At 35.3% G+C, this 15,479-nt stretch overlaps 1 protein-coding gene and 1 pseudogene across 7 annotated transcripts in view; one reads left to right on the top strand and one right to left on the bottom strand.

Annotated features, from left to right (window-relative positions):
* Positions 1 to 15,479, top strand: part of LOC105482741 (protein kinase cAMP-activated catalytic subunit beta) — a 165,083-nt gene that overhangs the window by 62,618 nt on the left and 86,986 nt on the right. Inside the window, exon 1 of one of the 7 annotated variants that reach the window (XM_011743004.3) lies at positions 14,519 to 14,804. The exons of 4 other annotated variants lie outside the window; for them this stretch is intronic. In XM_011743004.3, the coding sequence (XP_011741306.1) occupies positions 14,618 to 14,804 (187 nt within the window). In that variant the 5' untranslated portion in view covers positions 14,519 to 14,617. Of the gene's footprint in view, positions 1 to 14,518; positions 14,805 to 15,479 lie in introns of those variants that run through there. 2 more of the 7 variants (XM_071089891.1, XM_011743018.2) reach the window with 2 other exon arrangements.
* On the bottom strand, positions 4,704 to 6,310 carry LOC139357121 (hemicentin-1 pseudogene; annotated as a pseudogene).

The raw sequence follows: 15,479 nt of genomic DNA, 5'->3' as shown, positions 1-15,479 counted from the left end.
ATGTATAGCCTTAAATGCAGATTCTAGAAAAGAAGAAAGATCTAAAATCAGTAACAAAAAGTTCTACCGTAGAAAACTAGAGAAACGAGCGATTTAAGCCCAATGCAAGCAAAATAAAAGAAATAATAAAAAGTAGAGCAGAAATTATTGAAATGGAAATCAATAAAGTCAACAAAACTAAAAGTTATTTGAAAAAAAATCAATAAAATTGATAAAATTCTAGCCAGGGTAAGGAAGAATAAAAGAAGATAGAAATTACCAATATCAGAAATGAAAGCTGGATCTTCACTGAAGCATCCTTGGGCATTAAAAAGATAAAGGAATACTGTGAAAAACTTTATGCCCCAAAATTTGATAAATGAAATGGACCAATTCCTACAAACTATCAAAACTTACATAAGTGTCAATGTATCTGAATGCTTCTATAGATTTTATAAATTGAATGAATTATTTAAAAATTATAATTAATAATTTAATATAATTAATATTATAATTAATATAATATAATTAATAATCAGGACCAGATGAAGTCATTGGTGAAATATAAGAAATAAATATCAATTCTAAGATAACAAACAACCCAATGAAAAGTAGACAAAAATCTGCACAGCCATCTTATTAAAGATATAGATGTCAAATAAGCATATGAAAATATATTCAATATTATTTGTCAAATTGCAAATTAAAAACAATGAGATACCACTGTACACTTACTAGAATGGCTAAAGCCACACACACACACACACACACACACGCACACTCACACTCTGACTGCCAATGTGACAAGATGCAGAGCAACATAAACTCTTTTTCATTGCTGGTGGTAACAAAAATGGCACAACCACTTTGGAAGACAGTTTGGCAATTTGTTGAAAAATCAAGTATAGTTTTACCACACAATCTAGCAATCACACTTGTAGGTATTTAACCGATTTAAAAACAATATCCACACGAAAACCTGCACATGAAAACTGCACATTATAGCTTCATTCATAATTGCCAAAAACTGGGAGCAACCAAAATGTCCTTCAGTAGGTGAATGGATAAACAAACTGTGATATATCCATTGATATGGCTAGGCTTTGTTTCACCATTCAAATCTCATCATGAATTGTAATCCCCATAATCGCCATGTGTCAAAGGAGAAACCAGGTGGAGGTAATTGAATCATGGAGGTGGTTTTCCCCATGCTGTACTCATGATAGTGAGTTCTCACGAAATCTGATCTTTTTATTAGGGGCTCTTCCCCGATTTGCTTGGCACTTCTCCTTCCTGCTGCCTTGTGAAGAAGGTGCCTTGTTTCCTTTTCACCTTCTGCGCTGATTGTAAGTTTCCTGAGGCCTTCCCAGCCATGCTGAACTGAGTCAATCAAACCCGTTTCCTCTATAAATTACGCAGTCTCGAACAGTTCTTTATAGCAGCATGAAAACAGACTAATACATTCATATGATCAAATATTATTGAATTATATAAAAGAGCTATAAAGCCATGAAAAGACATGGATAAATTTTAAATACATATTACTGAGTGATAAAAACACTGAAAAGTCTGTATACTTTATGATTGCAATTATATGACATTCTGGAAAAGGCAAAACTCAGCAATGGTAAAAAATATCATTGGGTGCCAAGGTTCAGGGAAACACAAGGGATTAATTAGGGTTGTAAAATTGTTGGATACATGGCATTATGCATTTGTCCAAACCCACAGCGTTTACAGCACAAAGAGCAAGTCTTAATGTATACAAACTTTAAAAAACCTCATTTAGAAGGTTGATGGATCTCAGGATGAAATGCAGGAGATGCAAAAATAATCTAACTGTAGTACAAATGTATGAAACAACCTACTGAAGCAAATGGAGATAAAATGTGTTGACTTAAGTTACCTTGAAAATAAGTGAAGTCTGTAAGACTGGAGGCAAAGGAGTACTGTACTCTAGTTGATAAAGTTGTTTTCCATGGGAATAAAGTTGTTAACCTACCTACCAGGTTAACAATTCTGATATTTCTATATGTATATACTGAAATTGAACAAGTAAATAAGTTGATGGTGGGTGGTGGGAGCCAGGTTTCTCTCTATGGGAGTAGGATTTACAGATAAGCAAAGGGAGGCAGCTAGAAGAAATCGTGTAGTAATGCATTAGAGCTGGAAACCAGAATGAACTTACGCTTTGCTTATAGACACAGTTACATATGGAAATACTTATAGATAAGGGAATATGCAAATGTTAGTATACACATATATTTCCTTGCTCTCAGAAAAGAGGGCCTAGAAGCAATAACACCCCAGTGGATGAATGTACCCACTTCCCAGATCTTGATTTCTAAGACCATTCTCCAATAAAAGGAACTAAGGCTCCTTGGAGAAATGCCTGATTCTAGGGCTGGGGCAGGAAATACACAAAGTGAGCATGGGGCATCTTGTAGTGCTAGAAAGTAAGGAAGTGCTCAAACACATACACATGTATGTATGCATGCACACATACACAATGATGGAGGCATATCAAAGGGTCATAGGAGAAAATTGATGGAAATTCCCATGGTCAAAGTGGAATAATATGACCAACAAAATAAATAATGTAATGTTGTATAAATGCCACAGGCATTAAAAGAGTACTAAGGGGATATTAGAAACAACTTTATTCACACAAAGTTGACAACTTAGACCATTTCTTGAAATTGACCATTTGAAATGACCATTTCTTGAAAGTTGAAATAGACTATTTCTTGAAAGACACAAACTACCAATATTCGTTTGAGATGAAATTGATAACTCAATAATACTATGTCTATTGAAGACATTGTATTAGTATTTGTAATCTTCAAAAAATAAAAATAAAAAAGAAAGAAAAACACTGTCCCAGATAGTTCTGGGAAAACTACAAAACATTTAAGGAAGAAATACCAATTCTCACAGTTTCTTCTGGAAAAATATAAGACAGGATACTTCTCAACTTATTTTATGAAGCCAATCTTAACCTGCTACCAAAATCATGCAAAGATGGCACATGAAAATAAAACTACCAAACAATATATCTTTATGAACACAAACAGAAAAATCCTCAATAAAATATTAGTAAGTTGAATCCAGCAATATATACAAGGAATATTACACCAAGACCAAAAGGTGTTCATTCTGATAATTCAAGGTTGGTTCAATATTTGAAAATTAATCTGTGCAACCCACCACATTAGTAGACTAAAAAGGTAAAACCACATGGTTTTATCAACAAATGCTGAAAACGCATTAAGTAAAATTCAGCATCCTTCTAAGATAACTCTCCGCTAACCCAGGAATAAAAAGAAAAATCTCAATAAGGGGCATCTACACAACAGTGTCTACAGCTAACATTGTAGTAGTTAATGATGAAAAACTGAATGCTTTCTTCCTAAGACTTGGAATAAGGCAAGGATGTTCACTCTTACCACTCTTGTTCAACACTGCACTGTAATTCTTGACCAACACAATAAGACAAGACAAATAAATAAAAGGCATACAGATTAGAAATAGTTTCTGTTGAAAGATGACATGACTGCCTACATAGAAAATGCCAAGAAATCTACAAAAAGAAAGTCTCCTAAAACTGAGTTTAGCAAAAGTAATATATAAAAATAATATATAGTAGCAATGCACAATATATTAGGTTGGTACAAAAGTAATAGAGGTTTTTGCCATTGAAAGTAATGGTGAAAACCACAATTACTTGTGCGCCAATCTAATAAAACATTGTTTAGTGTAATATTGTTTTTTAATAAAATAATTTTGTAAAAGAGTCCATCAAGATATTGTATAGAAAATGTACACTAGGGTAATATATATACATTTCATAAAAATAGAATACATCTTGGCAATTTCTTAGTCTATTACCACCATGTACAGTGGATTGACATTTAACATTTATGTTAATTTGAACATACGAGATTTTTAATAAAACAAACGTCCCACTGGTATCTTTAAAAATTGTTTTAATTGACAGGAAAATTTAAAAAAAATTCTGGAATGTAAAAGTTATGAACATAACTGGATGAAAGTTTATATTAAAATGTTAAAGTTCCATGCCATGAACAACTGTCATGAGGGCAAAGCGATTTTTTAAAATTTTTATCGTAAGTAGTTCAGCTGATCTCACAAAATCACTGATCAAACAAGACTTCTAGTAGCTGTACTATATTTTTAAAAATGAGTGGTGTTTTTCTCCTTAAAATGAAAATAGGTAACTCCTATTAAAATGTATCAATACTTACAAAAATCTCCATAAGTTATTTTATAAACTTTGATCAAAATACTTAGTAACTAATTTTATGATTCTGAAAATAGTCAAATGCTCAAAAATTCTATTTGACTTTGAATCAGTTGTTTTTGTTTTTTGTTGTTTGGTTTGGCTTTCAGAAAAATGATCTTAGGTACTACACAACTAAAAACCTGATATGTCCTGTTAGATGTTCAGAATAATCTTTGGGAAATAACTGCTCCAATGTAATAAATAAAATAATAAGGGACTTTTCCAGACCATACTTCAAGATATGACCATGGTGGGATCATGAAAACACCTCAGAAGTACCAAGGAAGGCACACAAAACAGAGTGTAGCACCATTTTCAAGTTGCCAAGATTGCAACTGTTCAAGAGACGGTAATCTGAAAGGGTGCTTGATTGCCATGATTAATGTGGTTTAAATATGTGGAATAGGCTTTGGAGAGTTCCTTAGTATGGATAGGCAGACACAGCTGTATAAACTATGAATGTGGTCTGATACTCAGTGGTCCCATTGGCACTGTAGGATGAGGCTCAGACCCTCATGTGGTAGGTCTCTGCTTCTCATAGTGGTTGTGTTGTATACACCACTCCTTTTCATCCCTCAAGGCAAAAGGGACAGTCTGTTCCTCATCTACCATGAGAAAAGTTGTCCTGGGATGCATCACTCCATCCTGCGTGTATGCAACCAGCCGGATTAAAACTTGATTGGTGGCTATTCCACATGGGAGGGAGATGAGTTTGTATTCCAAAGCATATGGACTCAAGGCACATTCCAAATCATTGGGTGGACAGTTCTTGAGGCAGAACCCTGAAACAGGATCATGTTGGTAGTTGGGTGGACAGAGTGTACTGATGCACTGGTAACTTCCTCTCATGTTGAAGCACATGCTATTGGGCCCACAGTGTACATTCTGCTCCAGGCACTCATCGTTATCTTGGCATGTCTTTCCACTGAGTGTGAGTTAATAGCCAGGTGGGCAGATGCACTGATAACTTCCAAAGGTATTCTTACACTCATGCTGGCAGGCATCTGTATTTTCACATTTATCAGTATCCATGCAGGGGCTTCCAACTCCTTGAGACCGATAACCTCTTGGGCATACACAACAATAGCTGCCTCTTGTATTCTCACATATCTGGTTATATCTGCACTGATGGGTCCCATCTTTACATTCATCAATATCAAGACAGGTTTCATTTTCTGCCTTGGTCATTCCATTTGGACAAAGATCAATGCACTTAAAGCCACCATGGGTGTTCTTACAGTGTTGATCTGGTCTGCGTACATTCTGTCTGCACTCGTTCATGTCTATGCATTTTCTGCCTTTGAGCTGATACCCAGGTTCACATCCACAGTGGAAACTTCCTATGGCATTGAAACAGAGCTGGTGACAGGGGCTGGATTCTTGACATTCATTAGTATCTTGACAACTCAGCCCATCAGAGGTTCTTCAAAAGCCAGTTCCACAATGGGACACGTAGCGATAGGATCCAATCATATTGTCACAGTCCTGACCAGCGTGGCAGGTGTGCCTACCCAAAGCACACTCATCAGTATCTTGACAAGTTCTTCCATCTACAGCCATGGTGGGGCCTTTAGGGCAGGGGCAGTAGTAGGTCCCCATGGCATTGAGGCAAGTATGGGAGCAGGGATTCCCTGCTGCACATTCATCCTCATCAGCACAAAAAGGTCCAACTGAGTCTAAGGTAAACCCAGAGGGGCACTGATTACTGCGATCTCCTTTGGATATTGAAGCATGAATTTTAAAACCCAGTGTCTCTTCTAACTGGTTATAGTCAGATTCCACAGAGGATGCATGAAGTGTTTCAACCAAGAAAGGCATTTTTCCCCGTGCCTGATCATAGAAAACGGTGTGGTTCCATGTGTATGGGATGCTGATGCAATCAATGGTGAACAGCCAGGTTGAGTAGGCATATAGCTGTCCAGGACCTGTTTGAATGTAGTCCTCTGTGTAATCCATGAGTGAGAACATGAGGTGTTTTGTTTTCTGTCCTTGTGATAGTTTGCTCAGAATGATGGTTTCCAGCTTCATCCATGTCCCTACAAAGGACATGAACTCAGCCTTTTTTATGGCTGCATAGTATTCCATGGTGTATATGTGCCACATTTTCTTAATCCAGTCTATCACTGATGGACATTTGGGTTGGTTCCAAGTCTTTGCTATTGTGAATAGTGCTGCAATAAACATACGTGTGCATGTGTCTTTATAGCAGCATGATTTATAATCCTTTGGGTATATACCCAGTAATGGGATGGCTGGGTCAAATGGTATTTCTAGTTCTAGATCCTTGAGGAATCGCCACACTGTCTTCCACAATGGTCAAACTAGTTTACAGTCCCACCAACAGTGTAAAAGTGTTCCTATTTCTCCACATCCTCTCCAGCACCTGTTGTTTCCTGGCTTTTTAATGATTGCCATTCTAACTGGTGTGAGATGGTATCTCATTGTGGTTTTGATTGGCATTTCTCTGATGACCAGTGATGATGAGCATTTTTTCATGTGTCTATTGGCTGCATAAATGTCTTCTTTTGAGAAGTGCCTGTTCATATCCTTTGCCCACTTTTTGATGGGGTTGTTTGTTTTTTTCTTGTAAATATGTTTGAGTTCTTTGTAGATTCTGGATATTAGCCCTTTGTCAGATGAGTAGATTGCAAAAATTTTCTCCCATTCTGTAGGTTGCCTATTCACTCTGATGGTAGTTTCTTTTGCTGTGCAGAAGCTCTTTAGTTTAATTAGATCCCATTTGTCAATTTTGGCTTTTGTTTCCATTGCTTTTGGTGTTTTAGACATGAAGTCCTTGCCCATGCCTATGTCCTGAATGATATTGTCTAGGTTTTCTTCTAGGGATTTTATGATTTTATGTCTAACATTTAAGTGTTTAATCCATCTTAAGTTAATTTTTGTATAAGGTGTAAGGAAGGGATCCAGTTTCAGCTTTCTACATATGGCTAGCCAGTTTTCCCATCACCATATTTAAATAGGGAATCCTTTCCCCATTTCTCATTTTTGTCAGATTTGTCAAAGATCAGATGGTTGTAGATGTGTGGTATTATTTCTGAAGACTCTGTTCTGTTCCATTGGTCTATATCTCTGTTTTGGTACCAGTACCATGCTGTTTTGATTACTGTACTCTTGTAGTATAGTTTGAAGTCTGGTAGTGTGATGCCTCCAGCTTTGTTCTTTTGGCTTAGGATTGTCTTCGCAATGCAGGCTCTTTTTTGGTTCCATATGAACTTTAAAGTAGTTTTTTTCCAATTCTGTGAAGAAAGGCATTGGTAGCTTAATGGGGATGGCATTGAATCTATAAATTACCTTGGGCAGTATGCCCATTTTCATGATATTGATTCTTCCAATCTATGAGCATGGAATGTTTTTCCATTTGTTTGTGTCCTCTTATTTTGTTTAGCACTGGTTTGTAGTTCTCCTTGAAGACATCCTTCACATCCCTTGTAAGTAGGATTCCTAGGTATTTTATTCTCTTTGAAGCAATTGTGAATGGGAGTTCACTCATGATTTGGCTCTCTCTTTGTCTGTTATTGGTGTATAAGAATGCTTGTGATTTTTGCACACTGATTTTGTATCCCAAGACTTTGCTGAAGTTGCTTACCAGCTTAAGGAGATTCTGGGCTGAGACGATGGGGTTTTCTAAATATACAATCATGTCATCTGCAAACAGGGACAATTTGACTTACTCTTTTCCTAATTGAATACCCTTTATTTCTTTCTCCCACTTGATTGCCCTGGCCAGAACTTCCAACACTGTGTTGAATAGGAGTGGTGATAGAGGGCGTCCCTGTCTTGTGCCAGTTTTCAAAGGGAATGCTTCCAGTTTTTGCCCATTCAGTATGATATTGACTGTGGGTTTGTCATAAATAGCTCTTATTATTTTGAGATACATCCCATCAATACCGAATTTAATTGAGAGTTTTTAGCATGAAGGGCTGTTGAATTTTGTCAAAGGCCTTTTCTGCATCTATTGAGATAATCGTGTGGTTTTTGTCTTTGGTTGTTTATGTGCTGGATTACGTTTATTGATCTGCGTGTGTTGAACCAGCCTTGCATCCCAGGAATGAAGCCCACTTGTTCATGGTGGATAAGCTTTTTGATGTGCTACTGGATTTGGTTTGCCAGTATTTTATTGAGGATTTTTGCATCGATATTCATCAGGGATATTGGGCTAAAATTCTCCTTTTTTGTTGTGTCTCTGCCAGGCTTTGGTATCAGGGTGATGTTGGCCTCATAAAATGAGTTAGAGAGGATTCCCTCTTTTTCTATTGATTGGAATAGTTTCAGAAGGAATGATACCAGCTCCTCCTTGTACCTCAGGTAGAATTTGGCTGTGAATTCTTTTTTGGTTGGTAGGCTATTAATTATTGCCTCAATTTCAGAGCCTGTTATTGGTCTATTCAGAGATTCAACTTCTTCCTGGTTTAGTCTTGAGAGAGTGTAAGTGTCCAGAAAATTATCCATTTCTTCTAGGTTTTCTAGTTTATTTGCATAGAGGTGTTTATAGTATTCTCTAGTGGTAGTTTGTATTTCCGTGGGGTCGGTGGTGATATCCCCTTTATCATTTTTTATTGCATCTTTTTGATTCTTCTCTCTTTTCTTCTTTATTAGTCTTGCTAGTGGTCTGTCAATTTTGTTGATCTTTTCAAAAAATCAGCTCCTGGATTCACTGATTTTTTTGAAGGGTTTTTTATGTCTGTATCTTCTTCAGTTCTCCTCTGATCTTAGTTATTTCTTGCCTTCTGCTAGCTTTTGAATGTGTTTGCTTTTGCTTCTCTAGTTCCTTTAATTGTGATGTTAGGGTGTCAATTTTAGATCTTTCCTGCTTTTTCTTGTGGGCATTTAGTGCTATAAATTTCCCTCTACACATTGCTTTAAATGTGTCCCAGAGATTCTGGTATGTTGTATCTTTGTTCTCATTGGTTTCAAATAACATCTTTACTTCTGCCTTCATTTCATTAGGTACCCAGTAGTCATTCAGGAGCAGGTTGTTCTGTTTCCATGTAGTTGAGCAGTTTTGATTGAGTTTCTTAGTCCTGAGTTCTAGTTTGATTGCCCTGTGGTCTGAGAGACAGTTTGTTATAATTTCTGTTCTTGTACATTTGCTGAAGAGCGTTTTACTTCCAGTTATGTCGTCAGTTTTGGAATAAGTGCGATGTGGTGCTGAGAAGAATGTATATTCTGTTGAGTTGGGGTGGAGAGTTCTGTAGATGCCTATTAGGTCCGCTTGGTGCAGAGATGAGTTCAATTCCTGGATATCCTTGTTAACTTTCTGTCCCGTTGATCTGTCTAAAGCTGTCAGACAGGGACATTTAAATCTGCAGAGGTTTCAGCTGCCTTTTGTTTGGCTATGCCCTGCCCCCAGAGGTGGAGTCTACAGAGGTAGGCAGGCCTCTTTGAGCTGCAGTGGGCTCCACCCCGTTTGAGCTTCCTGGTGCTTTGTTTACCTCAAAACATTTTTAAAGAACTGTTTACAATAGCTCCAATTTTTAAAATACTTAGGTATAAATCTAACAAAATTATGTGCAAGATCTGTATGTTGAAAACTATAAAACACTGATTAAAGAAATCAGAAGACCCAAGTAAATGAAGAGACATGCTATGATTATGGATTGAAAAACTCAATATAGTTAAGATGTCATTTCTTCCAATAAACAGAATCCACATAAATTCCCAGCAAGATTATATTTGTAGACATAGGTAAACTGATTTTAAAATTTATATGGAAAGGTGAAGAAACAGTAATAGCCAAAACAACTTAGAAAAAATGGAAAAAGGGCCCGGCACTGTGGCTCACGCCTGTAATCCCAACACTTTGGGAGGCCGAGGCGGGTGGATCATGAGGTCAGGAGATCGAGACCATCCTGGCTAACACGGTGAAACCTTGTCTCTACTAAAAATACAAAAAATTAGTTGGGCATAGTGGCAGGCGCCGTAGTAGTCCCAGCTGCTCAGGAGGCTGAGGCAGGAGAATGGTGTGAACCCAGGAGGCGGAGGTTGCAGTGAGCCGAGATCACACCACTGCACTCCAGCCTGGGCGACAGAGTGAGACTCAGTCTCAAGACAAAAAGAAAAAAAAATAGAAGATTTACACTATCAGATTTCGGACTTACTAGAAAGCTATGGTAATCAAGACAGTGTAGTATTGGTGAAAGAATTGACACATATATAGACCAGTGAAAGAGAATAGAGAGTCCAGCAATAGACCCACACAAATATGGTCAATTGATTTTTGACAAAGGTGCAAATGCAATTCAACAGTAAATGGATATATAAATTGTGGTAATTCCATACAGTAGAATTCAGCCATATAAATGAGTGAACTATTAAGATACACAACATAGATAAATCACAATTGCCATAATTTCTATAAACTTCTATACTAAATGAAAGAAGCCAATCTGAAAAGGTTACATAGTCTATAAATCCACTTATATATAACATTCTGGAAAAAGCAACACTATTACCCTGAAACCTTTATTTGAATAGCAGGAGTTATAGTCATGTCACTTGTCCTCTACATGGAGCAAATACATCATTTACATACTAAATATGTTTTCATGTTTTTCTTTTATTTAACCTTTAAACTCTAAAGTACATAGTTCTGCTTGGCTCCAAGATGATTGTAAGAAACATGGACAATGAAATTGAATGACTATAGGTGACCATCTTAATGAAAACCTTCTCATAGCAGATGTTCAGACCTGGGGCAATATATCCAAGAACCAATCTTACCCACCACTATTCTTTCAGCCCCACTTCTTCAACCTTATTTGGAAAATAACTGCATTTTAAAAAAGTGTTTACTTCTTGTGGTAATCAGTGTCTTGCAGTACAAGGAACCCTGATCTAGGAGTCTGAAGACCTAGGTGACTTTGGGCAAGTCACTTAACGTTTATAAGTTTATTTTTTGTATCTTAAAATAAGGATAATAATACCTGTGCTGCTTACTTTATTTGTAAGGATCTCATGTGCCTTACAATAATTTCACAATGGTTTTACAGAGCAAATCACTTTATATGTTGTGAAGTGCTTGGTAAATGTGTCATCACTATTATTAAATAGAAGAAACCAGTATTTTGTGGCATTTTATGGCAGTTGAAGCCGGTTCAACTCTGAAATTTTCTATAATTTTAAAAATTAATGCAGAATGAATGAGGAATAAAATCAACCTCATGAAGTTGATTACTCTCTAGTTTTAAAATCTTATTTAACTGCAAGATAAGCTATTCTGGTAAATTCTGTGTGCATGGTGAGATATTTAGTGCAAGTTAAAGTTGTGGAAACACCACCAGGAAAAATAACAAGCAATATACTTCTTAAAATTAATTTCAGTTATGAAGGAATTCATAGTTTTAGTTAAAACTGCAGTTGTTTCTTTTTAGCAGTAGATGCCAGTAGAGTTCTTCTTTTTTTTTTTTTTTAAGTCAAAAATCAAATATCCGAAGCACTTCCATAGCAGTAGCTTCCTGGTCACATTACCGTATATAGAAACACTGCTTTAAACATTAAATATTCTATTTTCTGGAAGGACTTCATAACAAATTGAAACAATTTTATTTTTAAAACAGTGCAGATTTAAAATATAGTGTTTTCAAGATACTCATCTAGTGAAGTTTACTCTTTTTGCTTTAGTAATTTTGTTTTAAAACTTATGCATTGTTTTAAATAAAGTGATCTTAGTGTTCTAGTTAGGAATCTGCAATTTCTGTACTTGAGCAACATTGAATATAAATAAAAAATCTGGCTAGATATGTGTTAAAAATGAATATGGTTGAGCTGAAATGTTAGGATTAGTTTGTGTATTTGGCAATGGAATACCATGAATGTAATATTTGGGGGAGGTTAATATGTCAGAGAGGTGAATGATTAAAGAGGGTGATTGGAAGCAGGGAAAACAAGTTATTTTAAGAAGTCTACATTGGCACTGAGTAAAAATGTAATTCAAAGAATGAATAAAATTTAGTAACAGTGTAGAGAAAAAAGGAGAAGTTCAATGATAACAGTTCTACTACTGTTGTCTCTATATATGAGCAACTTGGTGCTTGTTGGATTATCTATAAATATGGTTCCATCATAAAATAAAATTCAAACATTTTCAAGTATTCAGTGATTCTACTTAGACCTTTAAATTGTTAAAAATGAGTGAATACTTTTTTCTTTTAACATATGTTTATTGAGTATGTAATACATGCATTTATAAATTTAAGTAACTCACAATTTAGAGTCATATAAATTCATAAACAGTACCTTTTAACATAATGTTATGAGATCAGTGAAAACAAAGCAGCAAAGTTTATTTTCCTAGGAAGTATGTGGCAGACTTCACTGAAGAGGTGACATTTGAACTGAGCCTTGAAGATGATTAGAATTTCCTTCAGTAGAGCAAATCAAAGGAATTCAGTAATTTTATCCACTTCTTCCCTTACAGAATCAGTCCATGCTCTGTAGATATTTATTGAAGACTACAGACATTTAATCAGTGTCTGTTTTGTGTAAGGCACTACCAGATGTTAAGAAACAAATTATTGTTATGCATACATAATATTTATACATAAAGCTACAAATTTAAGAAGTTTGTGATAGAGATGCTATTGCATATTTGTTTAGATTGATATAAATTTTATTACACTAAACTAAGTATACACAAATGAGCTATTACATGGCAAAATTCATTGGTCAGTGTTTTGTTAACTGTTATTCACACATAATATTTATACATAAAGCTACAAATTGAAGTTTATCTTATAGATACTGTTACATACTTGTTTAGATTGGTATAAATTCCATTACACAAAACAAAGTATACACAAAGGAGCTGTTACATGGCAAAATTCATTAGTCAGTGTTTTCTTATTGGCCTTGTATGTAGTCCTAATTGGGTTACATTATTGTGCCTATTTATTTTACTTGTCACTATTGTTTCTATTTTTTATGTTTGTCAAACAGTTGGCAGTAAATCTGAAGTAAAAATTTTTTAGATAGATTGTTTTGATCTTTTTATTTCTTTTCTTTCCTTCCCTTCCCTCCCCTCCCCTCTGCTTCCAAAGAGAACCACAGAAATTTCTTATCCTTTAGGGTCAAAAAACAAGTACTCAAATTTTTTGTTAAATGCCACAGGTTACTTTCTTTCCTGAAAATCGACAAGGCAAATTTTATTTAATTTTAATCAAAAGAGATGTTTTGGCCAGGCCAGGTGGCTCATGCTTGTAATCACAGCACTTTGAGAGGCCAAGGCTGGCCAACATGGAGAAACCCCATCTCTACTGAAAACACAAAAATTAGCTGGGCATGGTGGCGCGCACCTATAATCCCAGCTACTCGGGTGGCTGAGGGATGAGAATTGCTTGAACCCAGGAGCGGAGGTCGCAGTGAGCGGAGGTCGCACCACTGCACTCCAATCTGGGGGACAGAATGAAACTCCGTTAAAAAAAAATAGATGTTTCTAAGTGAGATCACTAAATCAGGGGTTTAGGTAAGTAGTAGTCTTCAGTGGTAAGATTTTAAAATTAACATGTCTCAGCCAACTAGAAGAAACTTTTTTATCTCAATTGAAATTTCTTGCTATGGTGGATTTTATATAATTTAAATCTTGTATGTTGTTCTTTCTTTTCAAATTTTAGAATGTTTTAAAATACACCCCTGGTAATAGACATATGTCATCAGATTATAAGTTTGATAACCAGTACTGACATACTAAGTGTCTGTAGTTCCTGTATGTATTAGGCCTAAATCAATGAATTAGAAACATTCCATTTTTTTAAAGTGCTATTTCAGATTGTTTTATTTATATGTTTGATAAATTTGTTTTACAAGAGTTTTGTCATACCCGTATCATACTAGTTTTTTTAATGAAAAGTTAGCTGCTTATAAGGATTCATAAAATCTGTATATTAGTTGATTTCCTAGAAAAAATACAACTTGTCTTTAGCATGTTGTATTTGGAGGACGGCTTGGCCTTCAATTGTTTGCATAGACTTGTCATACATGTTTAACTAGTTTTCTTTTATTTAAAAAATGTTCAGCCTACTATATTTATAAAGCTTTATATTTAATGTTCTCATTAGCCTATATATTAATATTAAAACACCAAACATAAAGCCTTTAGGCAGATATTGCAAGTTTTTAAAATCCTCATCTCTAGCTGAAAAGTGTTGCTAAGAAAAGCTCAGTAATGTGCTGTTTTATATTAACAGGAAACAGAACAGCAGTAGTGGTTTGAATACCCTGCAAACAGGAAGTTTGACACATGCATAGCTCTTAGCTTCTGTGTAAGAAGTTGTGAGCTCCTTCTGGAAACATTTGCAGTTACATTAAGTAAAGTGCACATGAATGGCAGCTTATAGAGAAGCACCTTGTAACCAGTATACAGGTACAACTACAGCTCTTCAGAAATTGGAAGGTTTTGCTAGCCGGTTATTTCATAGACACTCTAAAGGTACTGCACATGATCAGAAAACAGCTCTGGAAAATGACAGCCTTCATTTCTCTGAACATACTGCCTTATGGGACAGATCAAGTAAGTTTTGTTTTTTAAATAATACATTATAACTAGCAACTAAAATGGTAATTGGAGTTTTACAATCAAATGTAAAGAACCCTCTTTTGTTTGTCGTTTTCTGATTTTCACAAGGACATTTTGCAAGAAGAAGTTGAAAGAGTTCCATAAAAACTTGATTAAAAGTTGAGCTGAATCATTCAGCTTTCATCATTATGTGGTTTTATTTTTGACTATTTAAGTTCAGTATCAGTGACAAAGTTTTCTGTAAAATTCTTACATCATTTCTAATGTACTTTTTTTGTTGTTCTTACATTAAAATGAAATAAGTTTTAGAAACAACCATCTGTTTACTTCTTAAAATGTCTTGTATTTATAAGCTTTAAACTTTGAAAGGGGCAACAAGACTCTTGAATTTATAATTACATTTCTATTGTGTTTGCCGTGTTTTTATTTTTAAATGCATGTGTGAAAGTTATTTCAGTTTTACAAACAGGAATTTCTAAAATAAAACCATAATTATTCTATCTAAATTCTTACACTTATAACATTTATGGATATCAAAAACTTTATAATTACATTTTATGCTATTTATACATATGACTCAAATGCAGGGAAAACTTGGTTATGCATGAATCACATTCTTTCTAGGCATGTTAAAATGTTTGGACTTACAACTTTGCTAAAATGGTGCTG

Source organism: Macaca nemestrina, chromosome 1, assembly GCF_043159975.1.
Source record: "Macaca nemestrina isolate mMacNem1 chromosome 1, mMacNem.hap1, whole genome shotgun sequence".
Taxonomy (NCBI): domain Eukaryota; kingdom Metazoa; phylum Chordata; class Mammalia; order Primates; family Cercopithecidae; genus Macaca; species Macaca nemestrina.
Note: the sequence above shows the minus strand (reverse complement) of the source record. Positions and strands in the feature narration are given on the sequence as shown.